This window comes from Condylura cristata, unplaced genomic scaffold (genome assembly GCF_000260355.1).
Source record: "Condylura cristata isolate star-nosed mole 26May11 unplaced genomic scaffold, ConCri1.0 scaffold00004, whole genome shotgun sequence".
Taxonomy (NCBI): domain Eukaryota; kingdom Metazoa; phylum Chordata; class Mammalia; order Eulipotyphla; family Talpidae; genus Condylura; species Condylura cristata.
In genome coordinates, this window is record NW_004567105.1 from 37,304,628 (window position 1) to 37,322,119 (window position 17,492).

At 39.6% G+C, this 17,492-nt stretch overlaps 1 protein-coding gene across 1 annotated transcript in view; it reads left to right on the top strand.

Moving 5' to 3' along the window:
* SLC38A4 (solute carrier family 38, member 4) overlaps positions 1-17,161 on the top strand; it is a 71,947-nt gene extending 54,786 nt beyond the window's left edge. Inside the window, exons 7-16 of the mRNA XM_012735046.1 lie at positions 1,736-1,817; positions 1,900-1,982; positions 2,083-2,141; positions 3,015-3,290; positions 3,391-3,470; positions 4,689-4,789; positions 7,362-7,486; positions 13,519-13,663; positions 14,462-14,559; positions 16,084-17,161. Of these exons, the coding sequence (XP_012590500.1) occupies positions 1,736-1,817; positions 1,900-1,982; positions 2,083-2,141; positions 3,015-3,290; positions 3,391-3,470; positions 4,689-4,789; positions 7,362-7,486; positions 13,519-13,663; positions 14,462-14,559; positions 16,084-16,185 (1,151 nt within the window). The 3' untranslated portion in view covers positions 16,186-17,161. The remainder of the gene's footprint in view (positions 1-1,735; positions 1,818-1,899; positions 1,983-2,082; positions 2,142-3,014; positions 3,291-3,390; positions 3,471-4,688; positions 4,790-7,361; positions 7,487-13,518; positions 13,664-14,461; positions 14,560-16,083) is intronic.
* Positions 17,162-17,492: the final 331 nt, after the last annotated feature.

A 17,492-nucleotide genomic window follows, 5' to 3' on the forward strand; every position in this document is an offset into this window, starting at 1 on the left:
GTGTACACATATTCAGCCCTGAACCCAATATTTTGGGGAACACCATTGTCTGTAGCTTCTAAACAATTACAAAACTATCAGGTAGTTTATTATCCATCAAGCCTTAAACTCAAAAAGTGTGACTATAAGGAAGGGAGAGGAAATTTCATACTTCCTCCCTGATAATGTTCTCACTTTAGTTATTGCCTATAATTAGTGATTATTTTGGCATAAGTAGTTCTGTATTTAGCAACAGTCTGTATTTAGAACATTAAATTTTTAATTCTCTCAGTCCTCTGAAAAATTAACATTTACCACAGATGTTTCAACATTAGCAGGATAATGTTGACATTACCCAGACAGGTCTGGATCATTCTGAATTTTTGAAGACCAAACACATTAACAGTGGTGATATCACTTAAAGTCAGCAATTAATAGCTCCAAAATTGAATGGTACTGCACTGAGCCAGTTAATCAGAAATATCTCCTCTGTTTACCCTCTGTAAGATTTAGCTTTAGCCACGGTCTTTGTAAAGATTAACTAAATAATGTTTACAGAAATCATACTAGGTATGTAAAAATCATTTTATTTTACCAAAGGCAAGAAACACTGTCCCCAAATCCGGGAATTCACATTCTAGATGTGGGCTGTGATTTTCAGACTGTGTGATCTTGGACATGTCATTTAAACTCTCAAAACCTGAATATATTTTGCTGATGAAGAAATATAATAACATCACACATCTTGCTATTTTCAGCTGATTAGATGCACAGCAATGTGCAGAGCTAAACAATGTTGAAGATTATCACCGCTATTACTTTTATTTGATGTTCAGAACATATTGTTAAGCTATTAATAGCTCCTGCTTTAAATTTCTGTTATCAGAAGGATAGAGCAAGGATAAAGCTGCGGCGTAAATCTTGTCCATTTTATTTTTAACTGCATCTTTTGGCCATATGTCAAATGACTTGGGGAAAGTGTTGTTTCATAAATCGTTACACTTGTGGCTAAGTTATATGTTGTGCTTATTTATAAGCTAGCACTGCTCCAGAAACAGGGTTTGTGAATTTCGTTTACTTTAGATTTTCAGAAGAGTGAGTGATCACACACCTGTCACTTATCTAGATACTCAAGAAATTTTGCCTCTTAATAATTTATTTAACCAAAGGGAGCTTAAGATGTAGAGGGTAAAACTTCATTGACAAAGGGAGAGAAGCTGTCATCACCTATATTCTTTGATTCATCTAGGGTGACTCCATTTTAGTCAATCACTGGCCCGAGACTTTGTGTGCCCCTCGGCACATTGCAGAGGACTAGAATAGTGCCCACCTGGGAAAAGCCACTGGGAGTGACAAAGTCTCTTCTGTTCCACTCTTCGGCCTCTCTTCTGGCCCATGCCTAAGGGTGCCAGACCCCAGACCCAGCCATAGATACTGCACACTTAGCACGGTGATGATTTATAACTAATGAGGGAAACCTTTAAAATGGCAGCTTTAAATGGCATCGAAAACCTCTGAATTTAACCCCAAAACCAACATTGAAGTTGATACAAAGGTCTACCTGCCAGAGCCAAAGGACCACACATTTGTTTTTTAAAAGAACTTGGGAACAATACAAACACTGGTGGGTGACTTTCTTTTCATGGGGGATTTAATACTCATCTTTCTGAGAATAAAAGCCCCAAATACCAGTTCTTACAACTTGCAGTGGCTCAGTGCTAAGTGCTCGACTAAACTGTCATGTTTTCCATTTCAGCTATGTCAAGCTACCTCTTTATCATCAAATACGAACTGCCTGAAGTAATCAGAGCATTCATGGGACTTGAAGAAAACAGTGGGTATGTCTTATGCTCCCTGTGATGTCCACTGGCTCATTCTGCGATGTCTTTTCTAATGTCCCCGTCTCTTTTTCCTTCCTAGAGAATGGTACCTCAATGGTAACTACCTCGTCATCTTTGTGTCTGTTGGAATCATTCTTCCTCTTTCTCTTCTTAAAAATCTAGGTAAAGTCACTTTTAATTTTTATTTTCATTTCATAATCTAATAGGTAAGCTGATTGTAGATACCATATTCACCTTTCAGAATTTCTCTGCTAACTCCTAGGTTACCTTGGTTATACCAGTGGATTTTCTCTCACCTGCATGGTGTTTTTTGTCAGTGTGGTAAGTGACTTATGGATGTGATCCTTGGAGCTTGGTGGCCATGAGAAGCTTTTAGTGCCCGACTTATTGATAGTATCTCCATTTTTGTCCTGGCACTTCACAAGCATGACGTCATTCTCATGTTGCAAGCAGCTTTCTTATATTCTAACTTGGAATGAAAAAAGAGTGTTTGTTTAAAAGTAGTTAAGTTAGAATGTCAAGATAATTTCAGGTGGTATGTCCTGGGCATACTCAATATGTATTTATTTGGACTAAAAGAACACTTCAGGCAAAAACAACAAAAACCAGATTTAGAAAGATGGAGCAAGAAGAGTCCCAGAAAAGCAATGAGTAGAATAGTCACATCAACATGAATTCACCTACTCCTATGTGAAGTTGGAGACCAGTAATCATAGGGAGTTAGAGAAGAAATATTCTCCCCAAATCCCCTGTTGTCTTCCTAAAGGGGAAATGTTTGTTAATATCAATATTTTTGGTTTGTTAATACCAAAATTTACATAGCATTTCTCCAGAAAGGCAATGGGAGAGGAGAGAATTTTTGATGAAAAATCACCATTAGTTTGACGAAATAAAATATATGAAATGTGGTGAGAAAATTATCTTTCTTGTGGAAGAATATGAATCAAACTTAGGGTACATTCTTGCAAAACTCGATCTTGTCGACTCTAAGGGCAGGGTTGCTAATCATAGTTCCAACGCTTTCTTTGGGACCGAGGTTACAAGGAGTCTTCATGGCCCATTAGGTTAAAGGGAGTCCTCAGGAGAAGCCTCAGCCTCACCACTAAGGCACGTACAGATTTTCATTTCAGTGCTTTCCCTCCAAAGCTGACTTGCTTGTTTGTTTTGTCTGTTTGTTTGAATGACTGGGTCTAGGTGATTTACAAGAAATTCCAAATACCCTGCCCTCTGCCCATTCTGGATCACCATGTTGGAAATCTCACCTTCAACAATACTCTTCCAATGCACATGGTGATTTTACCCAACAACTCTGAAAGCGGTGGCGTGAACTTCATGATGGATTACACCCACCAGAACCCCACAGGGCTGGATGAGAACCAGGCCAGGCACTCCCTCCATGGCAGTGGAGTTGAATACGAAGCTCAGAGCGATGACAAGTGTCAGCCCAAGTACTTCATATTCAACTACCGGGTAAGTAAGAGGTCTGGGCTTTCTACAAGCCCAGCTCTGTGGCCCTGACTTTTGGTTCCATAAATCTAGGGTTCCATTAACACATGTCTTTGTTTTTCAGACGGCCTATACAATTCCTATCTTAGCGTTCGCATTCGTATGCCACCCCGAGGTCCTCCCCATCTACAGTGAACTGAAAGAGTAAGGCAGCCATGTTAGCATTCTCATTTGCTTTGAAAATGGGTTCATATATTCCAGGTGCTTTATATAGAATCCTAGTTTTATAGCTTTCTCCTCACAGAAAGCCTGTGCTTCTATCACCCATCAGTTATATATTTTAACCAAAAAGGAGTCGGTCTTGCCTCTACACTCACTACTTTACCTCCTTTTTTCTACAAACTGATGGTTGGGAGGGGTGGTGGGGGTGGTTCGGAGCAGAGAGAAGAGGTGCCAATTTGGACAGACAAAGGGAACTTGGATTTTGATGGAAATTAGTGATGTCACCTGAACCAGAAATGACCACATACATGTAGAACAAAAGTTACTGTTAGTGTGGTCATTGATGTCACTTATGGTCAATCCCTAACCCTTGTCCAGAAGAAAATCACCCTGGGAAGGTGCCAACATCCTACCATCATTGTTATGCAATGGAGACATAGTCTAAACAACCCTGTTCCAGCTGATATTTTGTTATTCATTAATATGCTTTCTCCTTGATCTTGACATCTACTTGGTGAGGTTAGGCTTTGAGCCCTTTCTTCTCGGGGATGGTATCATGTAATAATTCTCAACCTTCACCCAGACATCAATAACCTCAGTCTTCATTGTTACTAAATAACAATAACTTTATCCATAAATTCCTAAAATTGACCTCATAAAATTTCTTTGAATAGTTTCAGTTACTTTAATGACTTTTATTAACTTGGAAAATCATATATATTTGTTATTTTAAAGGTCTGCAAATTGACTTTAAGTAGCTGAATACCTTCTAGAGAGGTGTCCAGAAAATGTCCACTTATTAATATCAAACGACCTGCATTCTAAACTCCTAGGAATAATGCTTTGCTAATTTAGTAGGTTCCTCTCCTCATTAAGCCCATGCTTCATGAGATATGAAAGCTTTCTATCTAGAAGCCAGTTTGATCTTTACATAAATCACATTCTTAAATACTCAGTAGATAAGCTTACTTGGACTTCTAGGAAAATGATTGTTTCTTAAGCACTGAAAGAGTAGTGCTTAAGAAAAGTTTTCATATTCCAACTTCTCCACATTTCTCTAAGACAAATTTAAACAAGCTATGTTGCTGTAAGAGAATGGTGAAATATCATGAGCAACACAGACCTATATGCTTGCATTACTTTTTTACATTTTAATTCCAAAAAGTGAGATTTTCATGTTAAAAACATTTTTTTTTTCAGTCGGTCCCAGAGGAAGATGCAAGCAGTGTCAAATATTTCCATCACAGGGATGCTCATTATGTACCTGCTTGCTGCCCTATTTGGCTACCTGACCTTCTATGGTAGGTCACTCTCAAAGTCCTCCTCGTGCGAGTCCTGATTAGACTGACCATCAGCCTGAGTGTGCATGATCCTTTTGTGAGTGTGTGTGTATAAAAGAACTGGGGTGCAAGCCAGAGGTGTAGTGGATGAGAGGAATCACCAGAGGCAGAATGGGGAGCAGAACAGGCAGATCTACTGAAATTCACTGTTGCAGGGAGCAGCAGGCAAGAGAGGAGTGGTCTGCTGAGTCCAGCCGGGTTATTGGACGCAGGCTGTAGAACTGATAGTGCTGAGACTTAACCTCATAGACCACCGGGGAGGCCCAGGCTGAGACTTAACTCATAGGCCACCGGGGAGGCCCAGGCATGTTTCCTGTAGTTGTCCAGCTGCATGATCTCTAGATGCACATATGCAGTTAACTTGTTTAACTGGTTGAGTGCAGTACCATTCGATTTTGGAGCTATTAATTGCTGACTAAGTGATATCACCACTGTTAATGTGTTTGGTCTTCAAAAACTCAGAATGATCTTATTTACTAGTCATGTTGACTCTGGGGATTTGAAGCATAAGGCAGGTGTCTAACTCATCCCCTTTTAGTCTATTATAGTAAGTGGTTTTCTAAGAAAAGAGAAGTGTATGATATAATTCTGTCAATCTGGGAATGCACTACTGAAAAAATAAAGTGATATGGCCACATTAAGTTATACCTGAAGCATTTCTTCTATGGTATTATTTTTTGTTGTAGAAGAACTGGGGTGTTTAGGAGGTGTGGGAGGTGAAAGGATTCAACAGAGACAGAGTGGGGAGCAGAACAGGCAGATGGACTGAACTACACTGCTAGAGAGCAGCAGGTGAGACAGACGAGGTCCGCTGTGCCCTATGTGGGTCAGTTCTGTGGCTGGAGACTGAATTCCGGTTGTAGTGGTGATAGCACTGAGACTAGCCCCTAGGTCACCAGGGAGAACATTCTATGGCATTTAACAGGACACAAGGACTACAATTATTATTATTTCCCATGACAAATAGTACTATAGACAAATTTCAGGGAATCAAACACCGACGACCTGGTAGCATATGATAGCACTAATCACTGTTAACAATATAGATTTTGTGTGTGTGTAAAACTCTCTCACTTGTAATTTTTCTGATTGAATTGATAAATTGATTACAAGATAAGTGAGGGGGGAAGGGAAGGCACCATTAGCTTGGATTTTACTCTAACTCATAAATGACTATTCACCAAGCCCTCACTTCTGGGTGCTAACTCCTTGCCAGCTGAGAATTAATGAAAATCAGGTATTTTTACCTCCTATGCCTGATTTTGAAGGAGTAATGAAAATGGCAAACTACCTCCGGTTCTACAAGTGTCTCCTTGTCATTTGTATCTGGAGCTCTGGATGAGTATGTTTTCCAGAAGGGCAGGGTCTTAATCTCAGCGTGATATTCCATAGGAAAGCCGGTAAAATTCATTAATGTGTTTCACTTACACTGGCTTCAGTGAGTTTCATAAAACAAGCAAAGACTTGAAAAAGTCCCAAATGATGTCCTTCAGTGCAGTGACAGGGTAATCCTTGTCAAGCCTAGAAAAGTGTTAAGAGATCATGTATCCGGCCCTCCCTGGTGGCGCAGCAGGTTAAAGCGCAGCACTGAGAATATAAAGTTGCTTCCGCATGAGTTCGATTCCCGCCTGCCCCGGAGGTGACCACATGGCGTGGCAGACCCCTCCTGACCCGCCCGCTGCTCCCCTCAGCAGTGTACTTCGTCGATCTGCCTGTTCTGCTCCCCATTCTGTCTCTGGTGAAGCCTCTCGCCGCTCCTGAGCCTCTGTTCTGTATGCACAAATAAATAAATCTTTAAAAAAAAAAAGAAAAAAAAAGAGATCATGTATCCTTGGAATTCTATGCTGGGTTTGGAGAAGCCAAGTCAGGTTTGTGTTGGGGAGAGAAGGTACCAAGATGTGAGGTTCAGAATGGCAGAGCTTGGACCTTTCCAGAACTCCCACCAGAGCACATAAGTCTGTCCTAAGTTTTGTGATGCTTCCATACAGCAGCAGTGTATGTTCAGGGAAAGATTAATCGCCATGCAAATGACCCTTAGCAAATTTGTATTAGCATGTGCTACTCTATAAGTTTGGGGGCCTCTCTGTCCATGTAAAGAGTCACATGGTTCATAATCCCTGAGATAGGCTAGCAAGGGAGGCATATGAGCTGCCATACCTGGGTTCTTTCCACTGCTCTGTGTCCATCCATGAAATGTTGTATAGGGCCTCCCTGGTGGCCCAAAACTTAAGTATCAGCATTATCACTGCTAAGGACTGAGTTTGATCCCCGACCAGGGAGCTGACCCACATAGGGCAGAGCTTACCCACATAGGGCATGCCTGCAGCTCCCCTTAGCAGTGGATTTCAGTCAGTGCAGCTTTTCTGCTCCCCACTTTGTCTCTGTCACTCTGTCCACCCCCAGACCTCTGCCTATACCTCAGTTCTGCTATGCAACAGTAAATAAATTATTTTTAAAAAGCGAGCAAAGAAATGCTCCTGTAAGTGACCTGCGCTGGCTCACATCAGAGGACTTACTTTCTTCATCTCTGCAGGAGAAGTTGAAGATGAATTACTTCATGCTTATACCAAAGTGTACACATTTGACACCCCTCTCCTCATGGTGCGCCTGGCAGTGCTGGTGGCTGTGACACTGACCGTGCCCATTGTCCTGTTCCCAGTAAGTACATGAGGCTTTGGTGGAAGACTCGTGTTTAGCCCCAGACAGGCGTGCATGTGTTCTGACCTGATGGGAATTTACTTATCATGTGGATTTGCAAGTGCGATGCCTAAGAACATTATTATTTTTACGGAGCATTCTGAAGACAGCTTTAAATTCACCTTTTGCTATATAGATGTAGAAACTGTCTCCAGGAAGTTAAGGTCTTTTTTAAAGTGTAGGGGGATTAAAAATCACGTTTATTTCTACTTATGTATTGATTTTCCAGTTTAATTGACGTTGAAATATATTTTTTAATTTAATGCCAAGTTCAGATTTTGAGCCTCTGTCTAGAGGATTAGTGGAAATAAATAGGAGTTCAAATATTTCTAAAGACCAAAAACATATGAACCTTCAAATAACATTGTATTTTTGCCTATGTTTTGAAGCTCTTCCTTTTTTCTGCTTTTTTCACCCCGAAGTGATCTTACTTAATTTGGCTTCTTGAAGGCTGTCAAGAAGAAAGTTTATTAGGAAAATGACATCGTAGAGACAAATTTCTCAAAAAATAGTTATAGTACCGCTCATGTGTTTCTTCGGCCCCTAAAACTGGCACATGCTTATCTGCCAGCCTTGGCCTGGGGCAGCCCCTTCTTGGCATTTCCTCTAGCGTAGTTATCCTGGGGTTGTGAGAGGTAACCCCCTGACCTATAGATGAATAAATATGCTGTCCTGCCAGCTCCTTGCCTCTCGTGAACATTGCGTGCACCCCCTCATTTTAGGAGAAATCGGTGACACAGCCACTAGCACTGTCCTGTACAGAATGTTCCATCCCCAGCCAGGCATGAGGGCTGCTCATAAATGAGCAGTAGTTTCCTTAAATGCAGCTTGTGTGCTGAAATACTTTTTGGCACATTCCTTTTTCATGAGTGCATGAAATCAAATCCTTATTCCTATGTGGTGACTATTTTACTCTTAAATAATGTCTCTCCTATATCTGAAAGTATTTCTAGTGATATGCACACAGTAAAACCAGCTCCATCTTGGATAGAAGGTAGAAGACAGCTGTAGACAGAAAGTATATTATAGGGTAGAATTTTCAAGCAAGTAGCGTCACTGAGAAAAGAATATCTGGAGTACTTTTATTTTTGGTGCATAAAAATATCACTCAATGTTGGTACACAGAGGACACCCACATTGTTATTGAACCAAAGTAATTTCTAAAAGAAACCTGCTGTGTGCATTTCTTTTGCTTTACTCACAAGCGCTAACTATGGTGCTTTGGGGTGCGGTCTTAGGAGATAAATGGATGTGGCTGTGGTCACCTGCTTGTCAGTAGCAGTGAGGTAGTGCTCAAAGCCCGAGGTTATTGGCTGAGGTCATGCTAAGAAGACGTAAAAGTCAGCCTCTCACTTACTGATGACTATTTCACCTTGACGTTACAAATTCCAATCTCCCCCTAGAAATCTTTCCCCTATGTGACAAATTTGGCTCTGGTGTTAATTTGACCATCAGGACTAGCCAGATTTTATAAACATGTCTCATTAGATGTCCATTAGAACCAAAAGAGTCACTAGAATCAAATTTTAGAAAAATAACTGTGACCCTTCATTATGGATTTTTTCACTCAATTTTAACATTTATAAAATATTGTGTACATAATTCTGACTTTGCACAAACAGTGTTCCACTGAGATGGTCTCTGTAAGTATTGGCCTTGTACCAAGTTACAGGTTCCTGGGAGTTAGGGATATGCCCTATGTTTGATACAAGACGGGCTCAAGAATATCTGTGAAGATGGGCCACCCTAGTGGCAGAGGATTTAAGTCTCAGTGCTATCAAGCTATCGCCAGTCACTGTAGCCTGAGTTTGATCCCTGGCCAGGGAATTGACCCACATGGTGCAGCAGACCTCTCCTGTCTCATCTGCTGCTCCCCCAACCGTGGATTTCAGTAGATTTGCCTGTGCTACCCTCCACTCTGTCTCTCTGGAATCCTCTCTACCCCCATACCTTTGGCCTCGACCTCAATTCTTGATTGCATAAATAAATAAAAATAAATGTTAAAAAAAAAAGCAGTCTGCAAAGAAATACATTTTCCAAATGAATCTCTCCTTTTCTTGAGATATTAAATGGCCCTTTCTGGCAAAAGCAGAAGCTAGTCCCCTTGCTGAGATTTGCCATGGACTACACCTTAGCTGGGGCTCTGGAATAATGAAGCAAGACTCCATGGTCATAAAGTGAGTCCAACCTCCTGGTCCCAACCTCATCTCCCAGATAGATTTAATTCAGATACTGTCCTCCAAAGCTATAGAAGATAGTAGTGGTGTTTTTGTTTGATTTTTCTTACAATTTAGAGCCAAGGTTTTCAATGTGATTAGCGTAGAGTTCTAGCATCTCCTCCTGAGAGGTTTCTTAGAATCAAGAAATGCTTGACCAGTAAGAAGTTTGCCTGCTTTGCTTTGATGTACAAACATACAAATAATAAAGGAATTACAGCTTAATCTGACTTAAACCTATCAGCTGTGGGTCTTTTGTTTGTATTCTCCTTCTTCCAACAAATGATAAATGGACTGTTTCTTAGGAGCTCAGGGACTGGTGACAAGGGACTGTTGGGGTTTTTCTGTTGTTGCTGCTGGGCTGCTTTCCCCTGGATTATGCCATTTTGTGTTTTTCTTTTCTCCACTCAGGTTAACACACACTTCTTAGTAAAAGGCACATCATAACTGCCTCAAATTTTTGAAGAACAAGTGAATAAATGAAGTAAATTAGAACTTTTTCACAAGTCCAACATTTCTTTTCTCTCTCTTAGTGCTGAAAATGGGGTGATGTGGCTGGGGGTAACTAATATGGGACTCTCCCCCCTTTGCTTTTGCTGACCTTTTTGTAAAAAGTTCACACATCTCCATAAAAAACAAACCAATTAATCCTGATGGTTTTATTCAGAACACACAGGGAGAAATTCGACCTGCCAGAATCTTACCTGAGATGCTCCAGCTACTTCTGCTTCATTTTCTCACAATTAAGCCATTCTTACTATGTCATCTTGGGGTCCCCTGTTGAAGCACATGAAGACACAGATGGATAAATATGACTGAGATTGCCATATAGAGTATATAGATATATTACATAGAGTATACAAGCGTGTATAGAGTAATGAGCTGGAGCTATTTCCCAGACCTCGCCCTAGGTAATTATACAGAGTGAAAATGATTCCTCTCTAAGTAACAGGAGAATGGATCTTGGCCCTGATTTTTGTTTTCTAGACTGCAGAGCTAAAGCTCTGTCTCACCTTCCACTTTGCCTCTACGTCAGAGAACAGAAGCTTCCCAAAAAGTTCAGTGTTCAGAATGTGCTTTTTGGAAATCATAGGTGTTTCACCCAGAGACACAGAGAAGACCTGAATTATCCTGGGTTGTAGACTGTGGCTTTGGAAGCTTTGGTGATGGCCACAACCCACAGTATCTCAACCACATTTCCAGGTTCTTATCAGTTTGTGTCAGGAGAGAAATGGGCATTTAGATAAGAACAGGAGCCTGACCTTTGTGGGTTTCAAGCCATCCTTGCCTCTCTCCTGACATAGGTAAGTAGGATGGCTGAGGCCCTCTTGATCTCAGGTGTGCCCAGGTGCCTCACAGACATGGAATGGCCTACAGGTATTCTTCTGTTCACTACTCCCACCTGCAGTGCCCCCAAAGTCCCCCAGCTCCTGTTTGCCTGGTGTTCTCTTCAGGTTCTTGAGCCCACAGCTCAGTGTGGATTTAGCTATGAGCAGGAGGTGTTCACCATTTACTTCAGCCATTATCTCTGTAATTTTTCTGTATTTTATAACCTTAGAACAAACCTTACTCTTTCTGGGAGCCACAAGACCTCAGTTAAGTACATTTACCTTGAGAGACTCTGCACATACAGGAGCCCTTCTAACTCGCTGAATTAAATACCAAACATTATTTTAATAAAGGATTGAAAAGCATAGAGATGTTACCTTTGCTGGAAAGTAACCTGTTTTCTACTCATTTACTTTATAAACATAGCCCACACAGATATATCAATATAAATTCTTATGTTCTACCCTAGAAATCTGATTTTTAAGCCTACTTATTAGACCAGTTTGACAGTATTGACTAAGCACTCCTTAGAGGTCATGATGTAGAATTTACAAACTGCTACAGAAAAATGAAATCAAACCATTTACTTGCTCAGTCATCTTTTCAGAGTGCATTTCATAATTTTTGTTAACCCAGTTTTTGAAATCTTTCACAAAGTCACTCTTTAATGATTTCCAGAGACTTTCTATGAAATTGTCTTTTAAACCAAACAGATGGCTTTAATTTTTGGTGGAGTGGTATGAAAGGAATGTCACATCAGAAACTGCAAGCAATTGAGCTCAGATTTTTTTGTCAACCATACATGTGACTCACAATGCATTTTTACGTTTCTCTCTTTTAAGTGAGTTTACAACTCCTCACCACCCACAGACTTCAGAAAGTGAAATTTTAAGTGAAAATCAATCCTAGCATTTCAAAATTTAAAGTCTTGGATTAACTGAAGTGTTCACTTATTGAAAAGCCAATAGATTTAAATCCTTTAGGTTACGAGTGTCCTCTAAAAGATTCCAGCGATAAGAGTATTTTCAGATTTGTTAAACTGCTCACACAGAATATGCACACCCTTCCTCTACCTAGTAGGGTGGTTTATCTGGTTACATCAGAGTAATTTGAGCAGCAGCTGCAAATGGAACCTCTCTTGACCCTTCACCCACTTATTTCAGTCCCTGAAGTAGGGCTGAAATTTGTCAGGAATCCAGAGGAAGGGAAAAGACTTGTTCTGTTGAATTTAATTCAGCATTTATTAAGTGTCTGCTGTGTGCAAGAGATAAGCCAGAGACTGAGTAATGTTAAGGCGATGAGGTTCTGCTTCTTGCTTTTTTTTTGTGCAATTATTACCTACTGGTTTGAAGTGGGGAAAGGCAAAAGGGGAAAAAAGAATATACAATGGGAAGTATCATTTTTTATGACAAAAAAGTTTTAAAAAGTTTTTAAATATTTAAAAAGTGCAAAATTATGAAAAATCCCAACTCATAAAAAATTCTGTCCATTTTCATATCCAGATCATTTCGGTGCCTACCCTTCATACATAATCCAGTCTCCCAAAGACCATTAGGGTTTCACTCTGTCCCTGAATTACATATGTATTATTTTTTATAAAAATACTGAATGAAGATTTTTAGTGGTGATTTTAATCATATCAGTTGTCTTCTCTTTCTGATAAGATTATTTTTAAGAAAAAAAGTTGACAGCTGACACAATGAACACCAGCTGCATCACCAAGGATAACGGACCCCCACACCCAACACCAGCACCAAGGAAGCAATCTGCATTCACTTGGTGCCCCTGAGCTGGGCTTTGGATGTTAAAAAATGTTTATTGACCAGTATTTACTTCATTCTCTTCAGATGACTTGCTTAGATATGATCATTTATACCCAAAGAGTACTGATTGACAGAATAACTCAGTTTAAGTTTCGTTCCGGTACTGAGCATAATTGAGATGGTGAATTTCATGTTATGTGAATTTGACCACAGTGCGCTTTTTCTCTTTTTATTTTTTTAAGGTATCTTTTTATGTATGTATGGAAGAACTGGGATGCAGCCCAGAGGTGCACGGGGCAGGAGAGGAGGGTATGAGAGGATTCACCAGAGACAGAGTGGGGAGCAGAACAGGCAGATTGACTGAAATCCACTGCTGAGGGGAGCAGCGGGTGGGTAGACAGGAGAGGTCTGCTGCACCATGTGGGTCACTCCCTGGCTGGGAACATACTCAGGCCTAAGGAGTGATTAACACTGAGACTGAACCTCTTGGCTACCAGTGAGGCTCTTACAATGTATTTTATTTATTTACTTACTTATTTACTTATTTATTTTAACTCAGCATTAAGAACTTTTCTGGGAGAAAAAGGAAAAACAGAAGCTAAATGCTTTAGATCACTGAGAATATTTGAAATATAAATAAAATAAAAAACAATGTAGTAGCGATCCCTCTGAATTCTTGTTGCAGATTCGCACATCTGTGATCACACTGTTATTCCCCAAAAGACCCTTCAGCTGGATAAGACATTTCCTAATTGCGGCCATACTCATCGCAGTTAATAATGTTTTGGTCATCCTTGTGCCAACCATAAAATACATCTTTGGATTCATAGGTGAGTTCCAGATTCCTTTCATTGGGTCAACTCAAACTGATCCCTTCTTCAGGGGCAGCTGGGCTCTCAGGCTGGGGATCTCCAGGAGATCTCAGACCCCCATGGTCTAGTCTGGCTTCCTTTTCTGATTGTTGAGAAAATGGAGCCCCACAGAAATCAAGGCTTCTATCCTGAAATTGACCCAAGACTTGGCCTTAGAGCTTAATTCTGCATCAAAAAAAAGAATGAAGATGTAGATTTTTATCTTATAGGATGGTTCTCTCTGGCCTAAGTTCATCTGCAGAGTGTTAAAAGTTATCTTTAGAGGAGAACAAAATTCAAAGTTGATTTATAAAGCATATCATTTCCCCTAACAGTAGGCCTATTGATAATTGTAATTTCTCAGGGATTACTTAGAAAGACTTAAAATTCTGAGAAGTTACTCAGACTTTAAACACAATAAAAAACTTGAAAAAGTGAGAAATGGATCAGAAGGGTGTGTAACAAACTCAGCCTAAGTACACCGGTATATTATTTCCTGTAAATTTGTAATGCTCAGCCTCTCAATTTATGTTTATGTTCTACATTAATTGATGTTTATATTCTATAAACTTAATATGAAGGCATGATGTTGGACACATTTTAATGTTCTTTATAAACATCTATGAGTAAGTTGTTAAATCAAGCTTAATCATTTTGGTAGTGCTAAGTAAGGTAACTTTGGATTTGGCTCCTTTGAAGTGCAAGGTCTGGGTCTCTGACTGGCTGAGTCAGACCTACGCTGTGAGAGGCTTACCTGTGCCATGTTTTTCTTCTCAGGGGCTTCTTCTGCTACTATGCTGATTTTCATTCTTCCAGCAGTTTTTTATATAAAACTTGTCAAGAAAGAATCTCTGAGGTCACCCCAAAAGGTTGGGGTAAGTAAGACTTGCAACTGCTTTTCTACACAGTTAAAAAAAAAAAAAGAGTTGAACAGCACCTAAAAGTCAAACATGGCTGGAACTCTCTGGTGGAGAGGAAGGGCCAGCAGTAGGTGTGGAACACTCAAATGATTTTAGAATTTCTTCTCTTCAAATATCAAATAGCTTGCATTGAGTCTTTCTCACCTGTCAAACCCTACGAGGTTTCCTCCAGCCATTGTACATTATCTATGACTAACTAATGCAGTAGTGAATTAAGCCTCCTGGATCTGCTGTGAAGCGATGTAAACATTTTAGTCATATTAGTTTTGCAAGGCTGAAAGAAAAGGTGGTACTTTGTTTTATCCTCCAAGGTATCTTGTCCCCTGGGGTGGAGTAAGATCCAGAACAGGAGCCTCCATTTTCTAGTTAGTCTCCCTGGATATAAAACATAGTCTTATTAAACTACAGTGTGTCTTGTTTCCATAGAATCAAACACTAGAAATTAGCATTTTTCTGATAATTAGTGATTACTTAATGTAGTCTTAAATTCAGGCTTGAAAAGAAAGCTCCTTATTGAGTGATCTTGCATTTTCACCTGATAACCATTCACTGTTGGCAGTGTTCAAAATTCTTCCTATCCTTTTGCTCCCAAACTTCTGTATGTAGTTTACCTTGCTTGGACTTTTACAGCAGTATGACCTTGGCCATGTTGCTTTCAATGGCCTGAGTTTGTCTTTTTGATTACTGAGTAATAGTTCATTGTGTATATAGACCACAACTTTTTGATTCATTCCTCTATTTTGGAGCATTTGGGTTGTTTCTATATTGTGGCTATTGTAAATAGTGCTGCATTAAACAGGAGCGCAGATTTGCTTTCAAATGAGCATTTTTGTGTCCTTTGGGCAGATTTCTAGGAGTGGAATCATTGAGTCAGATAGTAGCTCCATTTTTAATGGAACTCCACACAGCTTTCCATAGTAATGGGACCAGTGTGCATTCTTTTATCTCTATAGCCTCTCCAGTATTTGTTGTTTCAGGTTTTTTAACGCAGACCATTTTTAACAGAGTGAGTAGTATCTCATTATGGTTTTGATTTGCATTTCTTTGATAACTAGTAATGTTGAACTTCTTTTGCATATGCCTATTGGCCATTTGCATTTCTTCATATTGGAGAAGTGTCTCTTTAGTTCTTCTGCCCAATTTTTGACTGGGTTGTTTATTTTTGGTGAGTTGTATTAGATCTTTACTAGAAGTCTATCGCTGATTTTAAATGTTGGTAAGGTATTCTATCATTTTGATGCACCAAATCAATCAACCATTACTCAGTCCCGAGCATTTGGATCACATCTCTCCAGTGTATTCTCCTCCCCCAACTAGGGCTGTAAATGACTGGATTGTTATACCTGGACATCACAACTATTGAACTAACATTCAATATGCAAATAAGGTTGTTGCAGATTAGGTAAACAACATATAAAAGCCAAATATGCAAGTAAGTGTGGCTTCTGTGTTTCCTAACAAGTTCTCTCTGAATTACAGGCTATGATTTTCCTTGTGGTTGGGATCATCTTCATGATTGGAAGCATGGCACTCATTATAATGGACTGGATTTATGATCCCCCAAACACCAAGCATCACTAACCCAAGGAAAAGTACTTTCTTTTTCTGTTGGAGATGGTTGCGTTATGTTCAAAAAGACATTTGCATGATTGGAATGAGTGATTGATTGGAATGTTATTCATAGGAAATAACAGGAAGATTCCAAAGATGCTTACTCGCATCTTTTAAAAATCTGTTTACATCACCAAGCATCTGCGGAAAAGAAAATTGCTTTTGTCAAGAGTGGCTGTTCACGTATTTAAAATCTGTGGTGCACATTTCTACCCAGGTTTTACGAGAGCAGTTGATGATGTATTTTTGCTGTCGTACAAGCAGAATAAGGGTAGCAGCATGTAAGGTCATTAGGTAAAACTGTTCATCTCCCCCTTTCCTTTCTCCTTCCTCTCCTCTCCCCCAACAAAGTACCAAATAGTTGCATTGTCAGAACATCAAACAAAAATGTGCTGGTGGCAAAGCAATCACCTCTAATGCCCTCCTCCAGTCTTACACCAAATACTCTGGGTATATTTAAGCACAGGCAAAGATCGCATCTGTGAACTGTCCCTGTAAGGTGCATGAGAGGTACAACACCAGAGAGAGAGTTTTATTGTTACCAGTAAAGGAATACTTCGCTCATCTTGTTTGTGACATTGAATTAATGATTTCTTCTTTCAAAAGATTTATTTCTGTAAATGTTAAAATATCTTACCAAACACAGAGAGGGGCTTTGTTGAAACTGTAGAGCTACAAAATTAATGCTTGAGCTGAACCACGTGTTCTGGAAGCATTTGCTTTTTCATGTTATTCTTAGTGCTCTCCTCAGTTTCTGTTATGGAACAACACTCTCCCTCTCGTCTTCCATTCTCATTCAGAATTTTTAGAAGACCACGGTTCATGTGGAGATACACTACCCAGTATTGTTTGATACATTTTTATTTGATAAACATTCAGTGCAGGAAACTGTGATTTACTATGTGTTTATGTATATAACCTTATTCTATATTCATCAGAATTTTAAAGTATGGTACATTTGATTTTTATTTTTTACATGTGTAGTTTTCTCTCTTCACAGTCAAAATACTTATATTATTGGGGGAGGGGGTAGGGAATTAAGTTGCTGTGCTCAGAATCCATCTGTATGGAGCTGTCTAGTGAGGATATTTTAAATTTAAACCCTAAGTTATATATACTTTAGTAATGCTCTTCTCCAGTGTTTACAGTAATATAGTCATCAACAAGAAAATAGGTCCCTTATTTGCAAGTAATTAGCAACAGTATGGCTATTCTTTTAATTGAGTATGTCTAATATAGGATTTAGTTTATTTGAACTTACACAAGGGTAACCTTCA